General features: G+C 44.8%; 1 protein-coding gene across 3 annotated transcripts in view; it reads left to right on the top strand.

Moving 5' to 3' along the window:
* SETD5 (SET domain containing 5) overlaps positions 1-23,403 on the top strand; it is a 66,352-nt gene extending 42,949 nt beyond the window's left edge. For 2 of the 3 annotated variants that reach the window (XM_066616919.1, XM_066616920.1), the window contains exons 16-24: positions 5,773-6,015; positions 7,536-7,665; positions 10,539-10,792; positions 13,998-14,054; positions 16,172-16,627; positions 17,446-17,720; positions 21,709-21,842; positions 22,289-22,374; positions 22,507-23,403. In XM_066616919.1, the coding sequence (XP_066473016.1) occupies positions 5,773-6,015; positions 7,536-7,665; positions 10,539-10,792; positions 13,998-14,054; positions 16,172-16,627; positions 17,446-17,720; positions 21,709-21,842; positions 22,289-22,374; positions 22,507-23,079 (2,208 nt within the window). In that variant the 3' untranslated portion in view covers positions 23,080-23,403. The remainder of the gene's footprint in view (positions 1-5,772; positions 6,016-7,535; positions 7,666-10,538; positions 10,793-13,997; positions 14,055-16,171; positions 16,628-17,445; positions 17,721-21,708; positions 21,843-22,288; positions 22,375-22,506) is intronic. The other variant, XM_066616921.1, reaches the window with a different exon arrangement.
* Positions 23,404-23,686: the final 283 nt, after the last annotated feature.

The following is a 23,686-nucleotide window of genomic DNA, read 5'->3' as shown; positions in this document are numbered from 1 at the left end:
AATAGTGGTCCCTGGCCCTAAAAAGTTGGAAACTGCTCATCTAGAACAGTGGTTGCCAAACTCCTACGAAGGAATTGGGAACTGCCTAAGTAGGTGTGGAAGTGGGGCTAAGGCAGTTGCGCAATCCTCAGAATCCCACTATTGCTGCGAACAGAAGGGGGTTTCTTATCTTTTACAAGCAGCACCTACTTAGGTGGTTCCCAATTCCTTCGGAAGCCCAGAGGCTTCATCAGGGCTCCCCAAGCCTCAGTAACTGAAAAAAAGGTTGCAACCCACTACTGGGTTTGCGATCAAAAACTTGAAGTGGGCTCAGATCACGTTTTTTATTTACTGAGGCTTGGGGAGCCCTGCAGACGTGTCTGTGGGGCTCTCCGCCACCCAGATGCTGGCTCTGCTTGTAAAAGGTAAGGGAAACCCCTTCTGTTTCTGCTTCTGTTCCCAGCAGCTGCGCAATCCTGGGGTTCACATCACTTGCCTTCTCCCCTCCCCACCCCTTAAAGGGGCATAGGCCTTTGCTTCCCAGGCTGGTGCGTCACAACCCATCAGTTTGGGAGCCACTGGTCTAGAAAAGGTAAGACTTTGACATCTCCTGATTTATTATGAAACACTTATGTCCAGTCTTTCCCTTACATTTAAGGTGCCCAAGTTAGCTAACACAAAAATTAAAAGAATGCAATCAATAAAATCACATGTGTGAGAATAAAAGTGCAAAAGATAAAACAGACAGCTAAGCAATTCAAATTAAAAGCAGAAGGCCAAACAGAATAAAAAAGTCTTCAGCCCCCATTGGAAGGTCAGAGGGGAGCAATTCTTACCGTGAATTGGAAGGAGTTTCACAATTGTGGCTGCAGCACAGAAAAGTCATAAATTTAGTTCTCAAGTTGAGTAAAATTTGTGTTAATTGGCAAGTCTTAAGAGGTCTTCAACCCAGTTTTAATTATAGGAATAGAATGTTACTTTTAAGAACTGAGAAATGATGCTCTTTGCAACAAGTGACTTTGGTGATCCAGGGAATAGAAGGTTTGGAGAACTTCCAGATTGCAGTAATGTGTCTCAGAATAAGATGACTCTTGAGAAGTTGCAGCCTTAATGATAAATACTGTGTGTCTATCAGAGGCATTTTTCATGAGTCAAATGTAGTATCTGCGGGGTTTCCATTTCGGGGTGGTGGGTACAGGGGAATGCTATTTAGATAGCATGTGCCCATGTCAGGTAGCTTTGTTTACTGTAGTCCTTGCTTAACATTCTTCCTTAACTGAAGAACTAAATGTGCAGGCAACCAGCCTGCATGCTTCAGAGAGACTATCAGGAAGCAGAAACTGTCCTACTTCCGGTTAGTTGCCCTCTAGCATGCAGGATGGTTTCCTGCACATTTGATTGTTCAGTTAAGGAAGAATGTTGAGCAAGAAGGACCTGTGCTGCAAGCACTATTACAGTAAACAAAGGTATTTGTAATGGGCACTCGGGGGACACAGGGTGTTCCTTGGATTCTTGTATCTGCAGTAACTGAAGCTGCAGATACCAGATCCATGGATATGGGGGCCTCTCTTTATATATGCACCAAAGTTGTACAAGAATCATCCTGTTTCTGGCTTGTGCTCATAAGAACATAAGAACAGCCCCACTGGATCAGGCCATAGGCCCATCTAGTCCAGCTTCCTGTATCTCACAGCGGCCCACCAAATGCCCCAGGGAGCACATCAGATAACAAGAGACCTCATTCTGGTGCCCTCCCTTGCATCTGGCATTCTGACATAACCCATTTCTAAAATCAGGAGGTTGCGCATACACATCATGGCTTGTACCCCATAATGGATTTTTCCTCCAGAAACTTGTCCAATCCCCTTTTAAAGGCGTCCAGGCTAGACGCCATCACCACATCCTGTGGCAAGGAGTTCCACAGACCAACCACAGGCTGAGTAAAGAAATATTTTCTTTTGTCTGTCCTAACCCGCCCAACACTCAATTTGAGTGGATGTCCCCTGGTTCTGGTATTATGTGAGAGTGTAAAGAGCATCTCCCTATCCACTCTGTCCATCCCCTGCATAATTTTGTATGTCTCAATCATGCCCCCCTCAGGCGTCTCTTTTCTAGGCTGAAGAGGCCCAAACGCCGTAGCCTTTCCTCATAAGGAAGGTGCCCCAGCCCCGTAATCATCTTAGTCGCTCTCTTTTGCACCTTTTCCATTTCCACTATGTCTTTTTTGAGATGCGGCGACCAGAACTGGACACAATACTCCAGGTGTGGCCTTACCATCGATTTGTACAACGGCATTATAATACTAGCCGTTTTGTTCTCAATACCCTTCCTAATGATCCCAAGCATAGAATTGGCCTTCTTCACTGCCGCCGCACATTGGGTCGACACTTTCATCCACCAATCCACCACCACCCCAAGATCTCTCTCCTGATCTGTCACAGACAGCTCAGAACCCATCAGCCTATAGATATTTTGATAAGTTTTGATTTTTTGCCCCAATGTGCATGACTTTACACTTACTGACATTGAAGCACATCTGCCATTTTGCTGCCCATTCTGCCAGTCTGGAGAGATCCTTCTGGAGCTCCTCACAATCACTTCTGGTCTTCACCACTTGGAAAAGTTTGGTGTCGTCCGCAAACTTTGCAACCTCACTGCTCAACCCTGTCTCCAGGTCATTTATGAAGAGGTTGAAAAGCACGGGTCCCAGGACAGATCCTTGGGGCACACCGCTTTTCACCTCTCTCCATTGTGAAAATTGCCCATTGACACCCACTCTCTGCTTCCTGCCCTCCAACCAGTTCTCAATCCATGAGAGGACCTGTCCTCTAATTCCCTGACTGTGGAGTTTTTTCAGTAGCCTTTGGTGAGGGACCGTGTCAAACGCCTTCTGAAAGTCCAGATATATAATGTCCACGGGTTCTCCCACATCCACATGCCTGTTGAGCTTTTCAAAGAATTCTATAAGGTTCGTGAGGCAAGACTTACCCTTACAGAAGCCATGCTGATTCTCCCTCAGCAAGGCCTGTTCGTCTATGTGTTTTGAGATCCTATCTTTGATGAGGCATTCCACCATCTTACCTGGTATGGATGTTAGGCTGACCGGCCTATAGTTTCCTGGGTCCCCCCCCTTCCCTTTTTAAAGATAGGCGTGACATTTGCTATCCTCCAATCTTCTGGCACCGTGGCCGTTTTGAGGGACAAGTTGCATATCTTAGTCAAGAGATCTGCAACTTCATTCTTCAATTCCTTAATAACTCTTGGGTGGATGCCATCAGGGCCCGGTGACTTATTGATCTTTAATTTATCAATGAGGTCTGAAACATCTTCTCTTTTAACCTCTATCTGACTTAACTCCTTGGTTAGGAGGGGCCGTTCGGGCAGCGGTATCTGCCCGAGGTCTTCTGCCGTGAAGACAGATGCAAAGAACTCATTCAATTTCTCTGCCATCTCTAAGTCTCCTTTTATCTCCCCTTTCCCTCTCTCACCATCCAGAGGGCCAACCGCTTCTCTGGCGGGTTTCCTGCTTCTAACATATTTGAAGAAGCTTTTACTATTCCCGTTAATGTTGCCGGCCATGCGTTCCTCATAGTCTCGCTTGGCCTCCCATATCACCTTCTTACATTTCTTTTGCCACAGTTTGTTCCTTTTTATTCTCCTCATTAGGGCAAGACTTCCATTTACGGAAGGAAGCTTCCTTGCCCTTCACAGCCTCTCTAACTTGACTCGTTAGCCATGCGGGCACCCTCCTGGATTTAGTGGAACCCTTCTTTCTTTGCGGTATACACCTCTGCTGGGCCTCTGTTACTGTTGTTTTAAGCAGCCTCCATGCACTCTGGAGAGATTGGACTCTTTTTACCCTCCCTTTTAACCTCCTTCTAACCAGCCTCCTCATTTGAGGGAAGTCCGCTCGCCGGAAGTCAAGAGTTTTTGTTAGAGACTTGCCTGGTATTCTTCCCCCAACATGCACCTCAAAATGGATCGCAGCATGATCACTGTTCCCCAATGGCTCAGTAACATTTACATCTCTAACCAGGTCCTGCGTGCCACACAATATTAAATCCAGAGTCACCTGCCCTCTGGTGGGCTCCATGACTAGCTGCTCTAAGGCACAGTCATTTAGCACGTCAAGAAATCCGGTCTCCTTATCGTGACCAGAACACAAATTGACCCAGTTTATATGAGGATAGTTGAAGTCCCCCATGATTACAACCCTGTCCCTCCTTGTCACCTCCCTGATCTGTTTCCTCATTTCAAGGTCCCATCCGATTTCTGGTCTGGAGAACGATAGCACGCCCCCAGTATTACATCGCTGCACAAGCCTGGTAATTTAACCCACAGAGATCCTAAGGTGGAGTCGGACCCACCTTCAATCTCTACTTTGCTGGATTCGATCCCTTCCTTAACATAAACAGCCACCCCGCCTCCAACACATCCCTGCCTGTCCCTCCTGTAGAGTTTATAGCCCGGGATTGCGGTATCCCACTGATTCTCCGCATTCCACCAGGTTTCTGTTATGCCCACTATGTCAATGTTTTCCCTTGTCACCAGACATTCCAGTTTTCCCACCTTTGCTCATAGACTTCGGGCATTCGCATAAAAGCATTTGTACACGGAATGCCCCAGGATGGGCTGCTTATTCGCTCCTTTGTCCCCACATCCTCTCATTGTGCCAAACCGTCTATCACATCCCATCATGCTACCTTTCCCAATTTCTTCTCCTGCTCTGCCTTTGTCTTGTTGTTCTCTAACCTCCCCATCCTCATCCCATAGGGATGAGGAGTCCCGAACCGGATGCCCCTCGGCTCCTGTCGGCCTTCCCCCAGGGATCAGTTTAAAAGCTGCTCTGCCACCTTTTTAATGTTATGCGCCAGCAGTCTGGTTCCATTCTGGTTCAAGTGGAGCCTGTCCCTCTTGTACAGGCCCCGCTTGCCCCAAAACGTTCCCCAGTGCCTAACGAATCTAAACCCCTCCTCCCTACACCACCGTCTCATCCACGCATTGAGACCCCTGATCTCCGCCTGCCTAGCTGGCCCTGCACGTGGAACAGGTAGCACTTCAGAGAACGCTACCTTTGAGGTCCTGGCTTTCAGCTTCCTGCCTAAAAGCCTAAATTTGGCCTCCAGGACCTTTTTAAAAGTATCTATATTAGAGGTATATGAGAACAAAAATATCTTTTGTTGTTCAAGCCCAAGTTAAAAGTGAGCACACGTCAGTCAATCATTAAGACAATTAGTCTGTATTGACATTGAGGCCAACTGAAATGAGTAAGACTATAACTGACCTTCCAAGAAAGGGCAGTCTTTTTTGACATTTAGTATTTTTGGAAATTTAGCCAGCACCCCAGGGCCAGAGTTGTCGAATATGCATAAATATTTCTTGTAGTGAGATTCTGCTGAATAAGATAGTATACTGATTTGTTGTAAAGCCCATAATTGGAGCTAAACAATCGAAGTAAAGGTAAAATTCCATTGTTTTCTCAGCAGACCTGTGTTCAGATGCTTCAGAAACCAGCAAGTCTAGTTCCCACAAGTCTAGTTCTTTGTGCAAGTATGGGTTGCAATGAGAATGAGTTGTAGCATGTGGCTAACCAGGTCTTTCTGGGTGCTAGGAAATTCTTCAGGACATGTTATTAGGGTATTTTTATTATGCAGGAACTGGTAGTGCTCATCTAATGTCTAGGAAAGATTTGGAGTGTATTCATGTCTTTTGTTCCCACATCCCCATAGTCTCTTCAAATGAATGTATTCTTACCAGCTCTTTATGTATAAAGATGCATGCTTTCTGCTTCAGTATCTAGTTACAGAATGGCTGAATGACAAATCAGAGAAGCAGGAGTGTCCCATCGAATGTCCTCTGCGTATCACCACGGACCCAACTGTACTTGCTACCACCCTCAATATGTTGCCAGGCCTGGTCCACTCCCCGCTCATTTGTACCACACCCAAACACTACATCCGCTTTGGCTCCCCTTTCACCCCAGAAAGACGGCGGCGACCCCTTCAGCTGGACGGGAACTACAGCTCATGTAAAAAGGTATGTCTATCCCCTGCTGTGATGTTTCTTTCCCAGCATTAACAGTATATATATATACTCCGTTTCTTCTAAAGCTCCCAAAGCGGTTTGAAGTCTAACGCCACCACTCACTCTCCTTCTATAGTGAGATGCTGAAAATAGTTTTGATTTCATATGGAGGGCATTCCCCCTGCCAGCTCTGCCAGTTTCCCAGGCCTGTTCCTGGATTACCTGGCAGTAAAGAAAACTGGTGGCAACCTAGCTCTTCCAACAGATAAGAGATGGAGCCTCTATTCTGGCTTGGGCTGTTCACAGAAAGCGGATCTCCTAACAAATGATGACATCTTTGCAGTGTAATTAGTACTTTGAGTTCTTGCTTGTGTTTTGACAAGGAGCAAGAGCAAGGTGTGAAGTGAGCAGGCAGTAGAACTGAAAAAGAGAAGACTAAGGAAGGGATAAATTGGCAGACAGAGTGCTGCAGTCCTGACTTCTGACCACTGAAATTCCTGTCCAAAGCCTCCTTTTAGTTGATTCTCTAGTAAGCCACTGCATTTTTAAAAACATTCCAAATCACCATAGGGGATAGAAATTTGCTTTCGTTAGTAGAAAATATTTTCGACCAATAAAACGTCAAATATTGCGTCTGATAACAGATTGCATACTTGTATGGTACTCCTTCAGGAGTATACAATTCATATCCCTCTGACAATGTCTGACTTATTCTGTGGCTTTGTTAAATGTATGTTCTGCACTCCTGTCAGAACTGAGCTCCAGCCATTTCCTTTTCGACTGGTTAAACTCTTGCATCTCTGGCTTAGCAGGAAGAGTTGAAACTAGAGTACACTCTCTGCTCATTTGGTTAAGTTTAGAGCATTAATAAACTGTCTTGTGTTTTTAATTGAAAAGAATAATTGTGACTTCTGGCCTTGGTTTTGTGTGTGTTTCAGTGCACGCTCAACATACTTACTTGGCTTAAAGCTCCAAACACATAAAATTTGATTGCATGGGTTAAACTTTCTTTCATACAAGAAAAGTTTCAAGTTCTCATTGCACTGGAAGTGTATTTGAAAGTGTGCTATAGTATGTCAGTGTTCAGGAAGATTGGGATTAAATCTCTCGTGGCATGTACTAGCTACCTGTCCTTCCCAAATGGCCTCCTTAAATAGATGCCTCCTTCCTTAAGTTCCAGCTCCTTTTACTATTCTGTACCTTTTTCTTGTCCTCTTACCATGCCATAGCTTCCCTTAAAAACATCTAGCTTGTGCCCATTCAATTATAGGTTCAACTTGAAGCATGCAAACTAAGTAACCTCATGTGAAATAGGCTTTTAAGCAAATAGCTTTAAAATTTTCAATGCAAAACTTGAGTTGAGTACAGGACACAAGCAGCCCTTCTCATAAACTGATTAAGGTAAAAAGCATATCGCGCGTCCATCTTTATAGTTGATTGATAAGGTGCAAATTGTTGAAGGTGGTCTGTTGCAAGTCTGTGGGAAAATACCAGAAGGGAGCCTGTGCATTGAGCAAGTTTTATTTTTACAGCACTGGATAAAGCAAGCTCTGGAAGAAGGGATGGCTCAGGCTTCAGCTGCTTCCCAAGAGAACAGAACCCAGTGTCTATACCAAAGCGATGAGAGCGGTAGCACATCTGGCATCTGCAAGGAAAATGCAGGTTAGTTGAAATGCCTTCACCCTTCATTTATTCGCTGGGGGTGCTGTGTTATCGATGTCTACCTTGCATGGTCCCAAAGGGCATGTAAATAGACAATCATATCTGATGTACTTTGGGCCACCAAATATCAGCCCAAAGTCTTATATCGGTATTGGACATTAGTGGACAACTATAAGTATAGAAAAGAGAGCCTTGCTCTGCAAACCTTTTGGCACAGGTTTTGCTATAGGTGAGATTTTAAGTAGTGCCACAACTCTCATTGTGTATCCCTGCCCTTCATGACATGGTTGTGTTGTACTCCTGCACATCTCAGCTTAGTTTTTAGTCTGCTGTGCAGGAATGTAAAGGAAACAAGCAGCAAAACTATGCAAGCTGCGTGAGTGAAAATCTTTTTGCTGGGTGGTTGCCCATTCTGACCTCCTTGGCAAGAGGTTAACATGGTTGGTTTAATGGAGACATCCAACCCTCTTTACTACCCAAGAATCCCCCTTCCCCCATTTGGGCTCCTCAGGAACTAGATTTCCTCTTTGACCCCAGGAAGGAGGCACATTGCTTGAAAGCCAGTGCCTTTTGCTTGTCATCTTTTGCCTATCTAACATTAGCTGGGTGAACGGTTGAAGAGCAGGCACCTGGCTACAAAGCAGCCACTCTGCAACACTGGAGCTTACATCTGGGAGCAAAGCAAAAACTGAGTTTTAAAAACAGTAACTTTGCATCTGTCTTTGCAGAGGAAGAGGGTGGCGATCTACCCAAGTCAGGGATCAGTTTTCCAAGGACGGCAGACGAGGCCCTAGGCAGTGTACAGATAACTGTTTGTTACACAAAGGTTAGATTCACCTAAAGCGGACAAAGCGCTAGCTCTGGGAAAATTTATCATTCTGAGTGAGCAAAAAAATGTAGAAGATATTTTAATGTTTCTTCTAAGCGATGTCTGTTGGGGGTAGATTCTTTGAGGCTCACTAAATAGTTGTCTAATGACATTTCAGATGACCGTGAAACAATCAGGCTGTCAAGGGTTTTGTTAATCTGATTAGCTTCTGTTGCTGACTGAAGGAAAGTTGGTAGGACAGGTTTATTCAACTCATCTGCTAATGAATAGTGGAAAAGTGGATCAAATGGCCTGATTGGGTGGAAAACAGGGTGCCTTTTGCACAGGATCATATTTAAAGAATAGTAGAACTTGGAGGGACAGTCCAGGATACATGCAGCAGCTGGTGAAATGGGAATTGTGGAATTTGAAATCTGACTGTAACACTATTCTGATAGTGAGATGTTGGCAAGTAACTTCCCACTATCCATTCACAGTAATCCTGGAGTTGCTATTGATCCAGAGCTTGAACAGTGAGGAGAGGGATTAGAACATTCTTTTTAGTAGAATAGATATGGATAGTGAATCTCCACTGATTAGTTGGATGGTAATGATCCAAGGGCAACTCATACTTTTTGTAAGCAAGAGTCATGGCTGTTAATGGAATGTGGACTAAGTGAGGTACCTTTTTGGATCTTTTCCAGACTGTGGGAGCATCAATAAGCAACTCTTGCACAGTAGGGAGAATATTTAAATATCTGACCATGTGGGCAGAAGTTGATTGCATGAGTCTTGGAAAATATCTAAAGAGTACCAGGAGGTATAGAGTACGTAGATGTAAAAGCATTCCCAAGCCTGTTGTGGCCATGTGCAGCATTAGAAGAAACCTTGGTCTAGTAAGCGAGACAAGATTCTATGTGCAGAAGACAGTGGAGGGCAGATGGAGAATACTCTAGCCCTTTTGAATCTTGTGGGAAAGAACTGGTCTCCCCTTGCTAAGAGCTTACGTTGCCCCAAGGATTGCTCTTGTAAGGACAGTGGGATCTAAATTAATGGGAACTCATTAGTGAAGAGTATTTGTGTGATGGAGCAAAGAATCTTTTTTACTTTGGAGGATAGGTTCAAAATCTTTAGGAACAGATGAGAATGTAAAAAGATGGCCTAGATGTTGTGAAAACAAAACTTTGCTGCATGAAAAAGCACTGTAGAGCTTGTGAGCATGAATACAGGAGATGCATCCGCCATCGTGTTGGATTAGTTTTCAGTTCTTGTTACCTTGGTTTGGATCACTGAACTATCTCAGAGATCCTAGCTGTGCAAGGCTGAGGTCATTGCTTTAGACCAGCAGCTCCCAAACTCTGGGTCCAGGACCCACCAATGGATTGTGACCAATTTTTTTTGAAGTTTTGGAAAACTGACAGGGCAGATGTGTATCTTTATGTGTATCTAGGGTTAAACATGCTGCTACTTTTGGGGGGGGGGGAGAGACACTATTGCCCAATCCCCATTATAGCCACACCCCATGGCATTTAAGAAGTTGGAGAACCACTGCTTTAGACCATACCGCTATCCTGGTGAGGGTGCATTGGTGGAAATGAGAAGGTAATACATAGGGAGCTGGCCTTTGGGCTGCCTAAAACAGTTCCTGAAGCATTTCTTTCCTCTTGCCTTGGTTCAGTTTCAGTAGTGCCTGAAAATGCAGTTAATTGCTGTTGCTCTGTGAATACTGTCCTCACTCCATCACTTCTTGCACCTCATGTTCTCCTTGTTTTATGATAGACTGAAGTATGTGTTGTTACCTTATCCTGCTTTTGTTGTTGCCCCGTTGCTTTTCATTAGAGCCATTTAGCTTGTCAATACTGCAAATGCCATAGACAGCAATTTGAGTATTTGTGCAGATGCTCCCTGGGGCATTTGGTGGGCCGCTGTGAGATACAGGAAGCTGGACTAGATGGGCCTATGGCCTGATCCAGTGGGGCTGTTCTTATGTTCTTATATGTTCTTATGTAGACTAGAAGGCTCAGTAGTGGTAGAATCACCATCTGGATTATGTCATACATTTCAGATTTATTGAGTCCCCTGAAGAAGTGGAAGTCTCGTTACTTGATGGAACAAAGTGTTACCAAGTTACTGAGGCCGCTGTCTCCGGTCACTCCTCCGCTTCCTGATCCCTCAGTTCCTGACTCTCTGAGCCCACACCTCACCACCTCTTCCTCGTCTATGCCGGGAGAGGAGGAATGTCGCAGTGGTTGTGGCATCATCTTCTCACCAATTCCTTCCTTGGCTGCTAGTCGTTGCAATACTCCATTACAGTTTGAGGTAAGCTGGAGATGGGGGGGCATAGTAGCTCTGTCAGCAGACCTAGGACATGTGCACCCAAACTGCTTAGAGGGTCAGTTAACTAACAGGTGTGTGGATGGGTTTAAAATGAAACTTTGCGCTCTCAGAGAACCAGGCAGCAATAAGCTAAAGTTTCCATTCTCCTTTATTGTTACATAGTAATATGCAAATGGCCACAGGCTATTTGGAGGTACGACTGCTCCCTCCTGCTCTCCTTAATCCCAGTTTGTGTTTGTGTTTTGCCTTTCCCATAGCAGCATTGAAAGACTTTGCCACCTTCTGGGCTGCTTCTGTCCTGCATGCACGTTTTAGCAATCCCCATTAGCTACATTGCATCCCACAATTTCCCCATGTGCATGGTGCAGGCATTTGGTTATGTTTCTTATAGCCACTTGCTTCCCTTTTCAAGCTTTTTTTTAAACATTGAGCTTACAAGGTTGGGCAGCAGTGGTAGTTTCGATCTTTGTGCAAGACGAACTGGTGTGTTGGCTTGCCTTGTGAAGTGTCCCATTTCTTACTGCATCCCATTCCTATCTGCGGGCAGCAGTTTAGTGTTTTAGTGCAGGAAAGTGAGTCACTAAACCCTTTAGATTTGCCCTTGGCCAGAGTTTAATGGAAATATTTGTCAGAAAGTGTCAGGTGGATTACAAGCATCCTAGAGTCCTGATTCTTTGGGTTTTTGATCCAGCTGGAGAATTGGGTTTCTAAGCCTGGCTCTGCATGTTCAGGTGATCCAAACTCTGCAATAACAAACAAAATTCTACAAATTGTGTAGATTCTGTAAGTTGAGAACCTGTATTTTCTCATTCTTGGCAGAATTAAGTACTGTTTTCCATAACTTATTCTGCTGTTGCTAGTCCTGGGGAAGGATGCCATACCAGTGGAAGTTATTTAACAGCAACTCTGGCTTCTGAGGACCAAAGTAATCATTACATTGGCACTCAGGGGAAATATTGGGAAAAATAGCCACAGGAAAGAACTGATGTGGATTGATACTTGGGGGCTAGACTTTAACCGTTGCCCCAGCAGCCCTCCCCCATGGATACTATTTGGTAAGGGAAAAAAGCCCTCTGGGCACAGAGGCCATAGGAACTGGGTACTTTAACCAAAGTGGTCTTCTGGAATAATAACTTGGGGTGTTACTAAGAATGTATATTTTGAAGATGGGTATTGGTCCCAATTTGTGCTCCTAATTTTGAGAAGGCGACTAAGGGGGAACAGTTGTTGTCAAAGCAAACCTTAGTATACAGAGGCTTCTGTTCTCTGTAAGAAAGGCAGCTCCCTCTGCTTTGTGTGGTTGATTCTCTTGCCCACCCATGTCCTTTCTTCCCCAGTTGTCTCTGCGGCTTTTCATGTTTGCACCATTCTGCTCCTTCACAGTTCTAAATTTAAAATACTGCTATTCTGCTTTTCTCCCAGAAAATGTTATTCAAGGCACCTTAACGTAGAACCATTTAAAAAAACAATGTCCCCATCTGCATTGTTAAAATTTGATTAAAGTGGGCCAAAGTAGTTCCAGCAGCCATCAAGCAAGCACATTGGTCAGTGAAACTTGTCAGTAAGCTACAAAAACACATCTTTTACCGCCACACATAGTTAATACTAAATTGGTAGGCACCCAAAACTTAGGTGACTAGGACAGCCTTCACTTGGCAACTAAAGAGACCTTTCCAACTGCCAGTTTGAATCTGAAGGACATAGCTCATTATGTTTAGACCCAACACTGTGCCATAGGAAAAATCTGCTTCATAGGCCTCTCATTTTAGTGATGTGAGGTTGTTTTCCCAGGAAGGTGCTGAGATGTTAAGTCCAGTCTGTTTAACCAGATACTTAAATTCCAAAATAGCCTTTTTTTGGCAAAAGGGATTTGGGGCATGGTGACATCCACTTAAACCAGGGGTTTCTTTTTGGTCCAAGGGCCACATCAAATATCTGGCATGGAGCTGAGGGCCGGGAAATAAATTTTTTAATATAAAATTTAAATAAATATGTTGGAGATGGCGCTTAGATAATGAATAAATGAATGAACAGGCTCAGGTTTCCAGGATTTCTCCAAGCACCAACACACACCACAGAAATAAAGCACACACTTTACATGGACTCCCATTCCCCCACCCCACAAGCAGCTTGCTTAAGCTTACTTAATACAGGAGTCAATACCTCAGACCTGCACATCACAGGAAACACCTGGAGTGTATTCTGGGGGGGAGGGGAGTACTCCCTGACCTTCAGAAAGCCTTGAGAAAGTTACTTCCGGTTTTTTGGGGAAAACAAGGAAGTGATGTTTTTAGGCCTTTAGAAGGCGTCCTGAGAGCCAGGGAGGCCGCACACAGCTTCCCTGGCCCTCAGAACACCATTTAGACGCAACCAGTGCACACACCTGGTCATGTTCCTACTGCTCCTCTTTGGCCTGCTATGACTTGAACAACTCTCAGGCAGCCAGCATTTTCTTATTGCGACTTAACAACTCTGTACTATGTCTGGGGCAGAGCTACCAGCTTCTGTAATCCAGTAGGCTCTGATCTTAAGAGTCCCCTTCCCCAGCCTGTTTTTGGCACCTAGAAAGGAGTGTCCCCAGCGCTGAGTACATCAGGCAGAGCCTTGTCCTGTATTGATGGAAGAAAAAAGAGTGACTTCCATGCAGCATTGTGTACCCTTACTGCCTGCTCTGGTGGCCCATCTCAAAGAGCAGCTAGTTAAGTTTTTTCTACACGTTGCCTTCACCCCAGCCTACTCTGAAAGCAAGATAGTGTTTGTGGAGTGGTGAAGTTGCTTATCAGTTCTGACTTGGATGGTCGTGCTATTAGGGTATTGATGGAGGCCTACAAAAGAAAGTCAGTCTTTTCCCCCACCCCAATTTCCCATGTTGTCATGTCAGGCTAACTTTCCTAGGCCTAAATACCCCTGGAGGCTGAAGGAATAGACTCTGCTCTCTAACTTCTGTACTGTCCTCTGGTTTGGATACTAAAGATGTGGCATGAGACACAGTAACCCTCCTGTCTTTCTGTTCTCCATCTCTAGAAGCCATGCAATGTGTTTAGTTCCCTCTAATTTCTGAGGTCATCCCTAGGATAGTGTCTGTTTTCAGAATAGCTGTGGCTAACCTCTGCTTTGTTTTTTTTACTTTTATTTTGCTTCTTGACTTGTAAAAGTAGATGAATAACAAGATGCTTTTCCCTCCTAGAACGTATCCTCCCCTGAGAGTTCCCCTGCGCATAGGCCCGAGTCCCTGTCGCCCGAGGTAGTTATCACACCATCTCAATTGGAGGCGGAGAGCGTGTGTGTGCGTGTGCTTGGAGGGAGGAGGGTAGGGGGGGAAGCAGTGGAGAAGAATAAGAAACTGAAATGGGGGAGAAAGGGGCCAGCTGATTCCTTTCTAGCTTTAGTTGAGCAGAGTTGGGTAGCAAATATCAGTTAATCTTTCTGAAACAAGGTTTGGGGGTGTCAAGAAAGAGAAATTGAAGTAGCCAGGGTTCAGATGGCAAATCTCCAATCTCTTAATTGCTGGTGGCTGATCAGGGCCTTTTACAAGAATGTGTGTTCTCTCTGTTAGGCTCAGTCATATCTTCTTGTTCCTTTTCAGCATAAATAGTCCTACTATGTCAAAACCCTATAGGCTTCAAGATTCAGTTTCTGTACTCTATGAAAATCCATGAATAATAGACATTTTGGCTTTTTGCAAAGTTGGGAGACTGAGGATAGGGAGGGCGCGGTGATTGAAGGCATATTACAGAAGCAGGGGTATTTTGTTTATAGTGTAGTGTGTGAGGTTTTTTTATAGTTGGCTATAGTTTTCATGGAAAAGCCGTATAAAGATAAGTGCATGAGCAGGGAATATACTTAGAGGCCAAGTTGCCATTCACAGTGAAAAAACTTTGGTGCTTTTTGCAGTCTTGATTGCTCTTTTGCCGGCTTCTTGGTCAGAACTGGAAACTTGTCAGGGTCCCTGAATATGACTGAAGTGTGACAAGGGGGCCCTCCAAATTAATGTTTATGTATGAAACAGCCCTATGTTTGTCTTCACTCGTTGCTCTGATACAACACAGAGTGTGGAGTCTTGATGTTATATGGATAGGGCCCCACTCACTTATTCACATGGCCAATTTTTTATCCCACTTTTTTCAATTGGAAGAACGCTCAAAGCAGCTTACAAACAATGAAATGAAATGGTAAAAAAAAATACATAAAGGCAGCGGGGAAACCAAACTGGCAGAAAAATCATTAACACAAGTCCTATTCATGCTGTGTTTTGAACTAATGTACCATTGCGGTGCAGAGGCAAAAAGCTTTATTCCCTCCCTCCATAGCAGTTGTCGGGAGGAGAAGCAACTCAGTGTACTGGTGGGTGTAATCTGAGGAACTTGTATATTTCCCAAACTCAATATATTGGCACATCATGCATTCTTACCCAGAACTCTGTTTTGCTGCTAATGGGCATACCTTTCATACCTGTATAGGTGAGATGAATTGGCTCTAGGTTCATAGGCTGTACACTCTCAGAGTTGTATTGTAATGAGAATGAATTGAAAAACTAGGTTTATACTCTTGTGCCTTATTTTGATCAGAGAATTTGTGGTTTCACATTTAGGATAGTGAGGGGCTTTAGTTATGTAGAGATGGGTGTTGGGGCAATAGAATGCATGAAGCAGTGCAGGGCGCAAAACCATCACCTTTGTTGAATTGGTTTAAGAACTACTACCCAAATGTTATGAAAATTTTCCCTTGCTATAATGGGAGCTAGAAGCCTCTTTGAAAGATCCAGGACTCAAGGCAAATGTTCTGTATACTACAATTTCTGCATTCCGCATTACTTCAGGCTACATTGGTTTGTTAAAATCTTTAGAGAGGAAGAGATCTCTAGTGTTGTCAAGAAAGGTGTGCTTGCAGTGTGTGGCTGCGATAGTTTTAAACAAAGAGGTTGGCTGGTAAGAGTACCTGGTGTGTGGTGTACCTGTTTGCATTGAACTTTTTGTTGATTCTTCACCTTTTATTGAAATGGTTGTGACGTTATATGCTAAATGATGACTTCTTGAAAATATTTGAGGGCTCATGTGAGCAGCAGAACCTCCATCCAAGAAAGTGGAGGGGCCTTGCAAACTCTTGCCTCCAGAAAGTCTGCAGCATAGAGTGGCTATGCAGCTAAAAACAAGCAGGAAGGAGAGCAAATCAGAACAGGAAGAGGTTGCTGTGGGTTGGGAACAAGGAGTGAGAAGGCAGCGAGGGCTGTGTCCATAGCTGGGAAATCTTTCTTGACTTAATGTATTTCTCTCTGTCTGCCCCTTTTCACCTGGTTCTCCATCCCATTCAATCTCCTCTCCTCCCCCCTCCCTTCCCATACCCCCTTGTTGGCTATTCTAGCTCTGCCTCAGGACAGACCTTGACATGCAGAAGGCAGGATTCCTGGATGCCAGCAATAACAGCTGCCCAGAGAGGCCATTGCTGCTCCATTCGGGGCATTCTGATCCAGCCTCCCAACCCTTGGAGACCAGCTTCCCAGGAAAGAGTGGAGAAGCCCAGACGCTGCTAAGAAGCTCTGATCAAGCTTTTCGGACAGAGTTTAACTTAATGTATGCCTTCTCCCCTTTGAATGCTATGCCTCGAGCAGATGGATTGTTACGAGAATCTCCCCAGATGGCTGATGGGAAGCCTCTGAACACAGACAGGGGTTGCTGCAGCTCTCCTGCAGAGGGGTACTTTGGTAGACATGAACAGGCACTTCTTAAAGAAGCCACACACGGATCCATGGCCCCCTGCAGTGAAAGGGCTTGTGAAGGAGTTAAATCTGCCCCCCAGAACCCACCACAGCGGAAAAAGGCAAGTATTCAGCATGGCTGAGGGCATGGCAGATGTTGTTGAGAAGAAGGAAGACTTGAAGTGGTGGGAGTGGGGAGAATGTGCATGAGGAAAAAAATTATACAGAAGGATACAATTTGGAGGGTGCTGAGAAAAAAGCATGCCCATTACAGTGTATGAGAGCAACAGCTGGGGAATCTTTCTGTCTGAGGTGGAAGTAGACACTACCTTGAAATTCAGAGGTGTGCAGCAGGTGAGAATACGGGGTATTAAAGGAGGTTTTAACCCTTTTCTGCCAGTCCACAAGTGTTCACTTTTGATCCCTGTTGCATGTATGCAATGTTGGGCGGAAATGGCTTAAGCTTTCCTTTGTCCCAGGGAGTGTAATTGGTTTGGCTGGATTTTTCAATTCAGTCTACCTTGTACCTTAAAATCAAATATCTGGCCATTGTGTGAATTCTGGGTCAGGCTCAGTGGCTCCCACCAGCCAAAGACAGGAGAACAGCTTTCATACTTGTGCATGATGCAAGAAATGTAAGGCCCTGTCAAGCTTATCTTGAAGTTTGCACATCAGTTGGAACCCCTATTGCATTTCAGGTACTCTTAAGTAGAGGTGTTTGTTTCCAGTGAGTAAGATATGGTTACAGCCTAAGTCCTACTGGACAAAATGGGCTTACTTCTGAGTAAAATAACAAAGTTTTGAAACTCCTTTACCCATAAGTGGAGGGCTTATTGCCTATTTTTGTGAGTGACTTGTACTGAAAAGAGCCCATCTGATTCATCAGCTACCCTTTCACTCATACTCATGGCCAAGCTAATTTATAGCCTTTCTCTTCTAGGTATCTCTGCTGGAGTACCGCAAACGGAAGCAAGAAGCCAAGGAGGGAGGTGATTCTGCTCGATGCACTGGGACACCTACTCGCCTGGGCAGCAGTTGCTCTGGGGCAGATGTGGATGCTGGTGTTGTGCATGGCTCGGGGGGCCGTGCCCTGGCCTCCCCACAACATGGGTTTTCCCCCTCGCACTCCTCCATGTCTCACCTGGAAGAAATCAGCCCACCAGAAACAAGGGGGAACACACACTGCAAATCCCAGGACAGCATCAGCAGTAGGTGGTGAGTGTTAACTGGCTGCTTTGGAAAATGTACAAAAGCATGAAAGCTTGCAGGGAAAGGTATGTTCCATCTTGATCATACTGAGGTTGAGATGACAGTGAAGCATTCAGGCTGACATGTCAGACAGTTGGCAATGCAGAATTGGAAGGAGGGAGAAAGTTCTGGGATAAAGAGGTAGAGCTTAGTATTGTCAGCATTTAGGTGTATTTGGAAGCTGTGGAATGTTGAGGTCTACACACAACATGTAGAGCAAGAATAGCAAGCTGTTAAGAACAGAGCCTTGAGGGATCCTGGCATAGGGGTAAACAGGAAGAGTAGCCCCCCAATACTGAATGAATGGATAGGTGAGAAGAGAGCCACTTGAGGACAAAATTTCAAGACCTAAGTCATGAAATGGAGCAAAAGAGTGATGATCTGTATCAAAGACTGCAAGGAGGTCAAGAAGGATGGGGACAAAATGGAGAGAGCAAGAAGATCTGGGTTTTTTATTAAGGCTGTCTTAGTGGACTAGAAGAAGCAATTGTCAGACTGGATGGAAGCAAAGTTAGAGGTGGAGAAAAGTAAGCAGCATATTCCAGGAGTTTGGAGACAAAGGGTTGCAAGGAGACTGGGGTGGTAGCTGGAGAGAGAGGATTTAGGTGGTGATGTGCTGTATGGCTGAACAGTCACAATAGAAGTCTTCCTCCCCAGGAAAGATTGCTCAGTTCTCTTGTGGCAGCTGAACTGTATACACTTTGTATCCCAGTCTTTTGGACTTACTATGATAAATTGAATTATGTCACTTTATTTGTCTCCAGAATTTTGTGAGATAAGTTTTGCTGAGAGCAATTGTGACTTATCCAAGATTGTCTTTTCAAAGTTCTGTATTAGAGTTGGGCTTTTCAACCTTGCTTCTTTCAAACCCAGCAAGCTAGCTAATATACCCCACTAGTTTTCATCCCTTCTGATCACACCATGATTCATTGATTTACCTTACGAACTAGCATTGGATTTGCAATTGCATCATACTGCAGCATTTAAGGCATCCATCAAATTTCTGGAGAATTGCAACTATTTTCCATAATGCAAATTAAGGAAAACTTCTTGCCCTTACGTTTATAGAGAGTAGCTTAAAAAGGAAAGCCTTATCAAAAAGAGTCACAGGGATGCAAATAGATTTTAAGATGTCAGAGCACTTTTCACAGCTGTCTGTCTCTTTGCTGCAATCTCTACTTCTCTGCTTCAGTCTGTATTCATTTATTATTATTGATTTGCAGAATTTATACCCCGCCTTTCCACTCCAGAAAAGATCACTCAAAGCGGCTACTTTTATAATTTATAAATTATAGAGCTGGTGATCAGGGATCCAAGATGATGAGCCACTCAGCAACAAGGGCCACAGCAAAGAGTCATACAGCCTCCTGATCCACTGGCGAAGAGCCACAGGCAAAGAGCCCTTTGGCTCACGCAAAAGGCTCGTGCCTCTGGCATACCAGAGGCCGATGTACCTGAAGACGTGGGGAGGAGAAGGAGAAAAGGCAGTTGGGGTCCAGCAGCCAGCCCACAGGTGTTCCACTCCTTCTCCTTGCCCTGCTGCAGCCTGCTGTATTCTTGCCAATACCCTGGGTGTGCCAGTGTTCTGTCAGTTGCGCTTCCCCATTTGCAAGTAGAACAGTACGTACTTTTGCATGGGTTATACAGCCACGTAAGTTGGTAGTACTACTTTTGCTGAACAGTCTTAACCCAGTTTGTTTTTAAACTAAACAGCAGTTATGCAGTTTGCAGTTGTCTACATAAGAGCTACTTTACTGGATTGGACCCTAGTCTGGCATTTGGTTTCCAAGAACAGCAAACCAGACCCTTTTGGGAAGCTCATCCATCAGAAACGTTAATATTGGTGTACTCAGATGTTGATCAGTTCTCTTCTCCCAACTCTAGTTGGCAACACTAATTACCTGAGCCAGTTAATCTCATCCTGAGGGGACACTCCATCTGCCTTTGCATGCAGCTAACTGATCTTTTCTACTCCAGACCATACACTGGGGGCAGGTGCTTTCAGTCTTACTCCATGCTTAACCAGAGCCTCCACAGCTTTGCTGCATTCTGCAATATTGACATTCAATTTTCATTTTTAAAGAAACAAAGTTTGTGTCTTTTCAGTTGCCAAGAAACTGCCTTTACAATCTAAGCAGATGTGCTGCTGTCCTGTTATTCCCGCCTTGCAGGAAACTGTCTCTCCAACCAAACAATAGCAGCACTGAAGGTGTGAATCCACCCCTCCCACACTCCTGCTTACCTCTGTGAGGTGTGAACTGGTCCCCTTCCCCTCTCACCTCAATAGGATGTGGATGTCTAACTAGCTAGTTTGTATGAAAAAGCAAGCAATGAAGACATGACAGGTTCATGGCAAGAAAAGTACAGCATGTGACTGATAAAACATTGAACTCAAACTTTAATTTATGGGTAGATTAGATTAGATTTTAGAGGTAATTTAGGTAATTTAGAAATTAATTTAGAGGTAGGTAGGTTAGAGGTACTAGGTATTGAGGGAAACTTCTTAAATTTGAATTGTAAACATAATTTATGAGTCTGCTAACATTCTGGCTTTCCTGAGTATTACCAATATGTAAATCACTTTACAAACCTATTCTCATTAATTATAAGTACCCTGCAAAGTTGTTTTACTGATAGCAAAATGAAATTGAAAGACAGTGATCTACCCAAAGCCCTTCTCAGTGAGTCCAATTCCCATTGGTTTAATAATAAGTGAAAAAAATCTATATCAGACATGCTTAATTAGATGAAAAAATGCATTTTTCAGTTTGAAATGGCCTTGGTTCAGCAGATTATGGTGACAGCTGCAGAGCCCTTTTTCCTCCAACCTCTGTGTTAACAGAATCTCTCTTGTACAGCCCTTGGTGTAAAAGACACTTCAACCATGGCACTCAATGCTCTTTGTAAAGGTAGCCATGCCTCAGGACTCTTATGACCAAGATTATTCAAGGCCACTGAATATAGGTTGAGTGTATATCTGAAAATCCCAGGCAATTCATTCCACACAAAATGGATAAAAAAGGATATTTATTCTGCAGACAAAGTTCAGTAAATAAGTATAAAGATAGACACAGGACCAGTTAAAAGAAAACATTTCTAAAATAATCTCCCTCCTAGCAGAGTGCTGCGAAAGAATAGGAAGCGACCCAGGGACAAATAGAAGAACAAGCAAACCCGAGCTCCCAGGCCCTTCCTTTTATACCTCGTCCCTTTCTCCTGAAAAGCTTATCAAGACTTACCCCATGAACTCAGCTAATACTCCAAGTAACGACAATCACCTCCCCTACAAAACAGCAGGATCCGAGAAACTTAATGCTCTTCAGTCTTCTACATGTTCTTGCTTACCAACCCTATATCTAATTGCTATATCTTTATACTTTCCCAGAGCAAACCATCCTAATTCATGTTGGACCCATAGCTAAGATTTTAATTTGGCAAAATAGCTACAGTCTAGTTGGATATGCTTAACTTGAGTTAAGCTAAGCAATTGTTAAGATGACTGCTTCAGCCTCTCTTAGTCCAGGGTAGTTGCCATCTGCTTCCCCTGAAATGTTTGAGGTAGGCTGAAGAACCTACATTGATTACAAATGTATTTGCTTCTAGTGACTGGTCTGTGGCCACTATTTAAAATAATCTCCAACATTTGGTATAAATAATAAGGCTTTCATGGCCAGTATTCATGACATTCATTCAATGTCAAGACTCTACCATGTCTTAGAAATAAACCAGCACTTGCACCTTAGGGCAGCAAGTAAAGTGCAGTGTAGTGTATGCATAAACCCTAAGAAATATGTTGTTAATAGAACTTGCATCTCTGTGGGAAGAGACAACAAAGCAGATCCCCTCTGGACTTGAGGGGACCTTTTGGCATTCTTCTTGTTGCCATGAAGTAGTGAAGGGTTCCATTGCTGTGCTCTTTCTCATGCCATCTTCCCCCTTTTGTGTCCTGCTGCAGGATGGTGCCCACTTCAGTGGAGCGACTCCGAGAAGGTCGTGGCATTCTAGAAAAAGTTTTACGCAGCAGTGCAAAGATATGTCAGAGAGGAGAGCCCTCTCCCACATGTGACAGCTTAGGGGAGAGAGAAGTGGGTAAGTGGAATTATAGAGTTGCTGTTCTGTCTTGTGGCAAAGGTTTGCTTGGGAAGGCAGAAACCATGGGCTTGGCTTTTCCCCTATAGTGTCCAGTGCCATCTCTGCCTGATGGAAGCCTGCATCACTTCAAGCAGGCTGTTGAGGACAGTTCAGTAAGCATCTGTCTATTCTGACTCTGAGTCATATGCACAAGTCCTTATAACGCTACATATTTAAAAATGGGGTGGAGGAGGAGAGAATAATTCCTTTGCTAAGCTATTCGGCTTACCAGTTTTCCCATTATTTGCCCAGGCTTCAAGTTTCCTAGAAAAGGCTTTTGAAATTCTGTAGGGGTGGGGGTTTTCTTCACACTCTCCCACTATAAGGAAACTCTCATTTGTTCTCCTGATCCAGGAATATGCATCTTGTAACACTTGCTAACTTCTGCATGCTCTGCCTTCTAGATGCTGTGGAGGGAGACTTGACAGATCCCCTCAGTTCTGCCCTCAAGGGACCAGCTGTTTACAGTCCTTCTCGATATAATTACCAGGTATGAGAAGCAAGATCCTGCTTGCATCAGTCTGTGTGCAGTTCAGTGCTCTTTGACTCAATTGTGACCCAGCCTTAAGGGAAGTTGTAGCTGGACATTGGATATTGACTCTTTTTGTCTCTTCCCTTCCAGCTCTTGCAATCTGACAGCCCACGAGCTGAGTCACAGACCCTCCTTCAGAGTTCCTCCCCATATCGAGGGCATCCTGCCCCATCCCCTGGATATAGTTACCGGTCTCAGTCACAGAGAACAGGTCACCTCTCCTCTCACAGTTCTTCAGAATCCTCCCTTTCCTCCGTCCCCTCAGTCTCCACGGACTCTCCAGCTCTCTTTGCAGGGAATTCTGGGTATTATAGCAGCCAGCAGCACCCTGGCAGTGGCGTCCTGAAGAAGAGCTGTCCCATAACCGCTGCTCCTAGTCCTGCCCAGACAGCTGCTGCAGACTGTTTACCCTCTTCTGAATCAGGGTCTCATCCCTGTGCAGGAACTGCCAGCTGCACTTCTTCGTCGAGACCCTTGCAGTTAGACTTGCGGACTATCAACCCCCCTAGCTCCGGGCAACCTGCTGTCTATCAGAGTTCCAGAGCAGCAGCACTTTCCAACTCACAGCACTACTCGCACCGAGGGGGAGGAGGCAGCATCCATCCATACAGACTGCAACAACTTCCAGGGTCAGGTGTAAAAACTCAGACAGGCCTCTCTTAGGGCTGGACAGAATAGCCCACCATTCCTTCCGGCAGCAGTTTGCGGGGGAGTGATGCTGGAATGGCAGAGGGCCAGAGGCTGGGGCTCTGGGATGTACAAGCAAAAGAGAACACTGCCAACCACCCCTGGCTTTCAGAGGAGGAGGTGGCGATGGCGGCGGCAGCAGCAAAGTCTGTAGCAAAGCATCTCCCTGATTTCTGGGTACGTTGTAGAAAGCAAATGGTGCTGAGTGGCATGGTCTCTTCTACCTGTGCCCGTAGCTGTAGTCATCTGGGCAGGTAGGAAAGCTTGAATACGAAACCAGTGCAAATCAGAAAAATAGGGGAGGGGGAAATGGGGGAGGGGGGCATTAATCTAAATCCCAAAGTGCTCTCTGCAGGGTTGGGTTCCCAGAATGTTCTGGGATGGGGAGGGTGGGGGGTGTAGTCCATTCTGATCATTCCAGTTGCAAGCAAGAGCATTTCTGGTGTCTGGGCTCTGGGTAGAGAGCTGTGGGATGGGGTTGGTAGCAGTGTGCATGTGTGCTTGTGTGTGTGGGCTGAGAGGATGTGGGAGGGCAGGGCATGCACACAGATGAGACGGTGTCCTGTGTCAGGGGACCCAGGCA

Source organism: Tiliqua scincoides, chromosome 2 (genome assembly GCF_035046505.1).
Source record: "Tiliqua scincoides isolate rTilSci1 chromosome 2, rTilSci1.hap2, whole genome shotgun sequence".
NCBI classification, from domain to species: domain Eukaryota; kingdom Metazoa; phylum Chordata; class Lepidosauria; order Squamata; family Scincidae; genus Tiliqua; species Tiliqua scincoides.
This window is presented reverse-complemented; position numbering and strand designations above follow the sequence as displayed.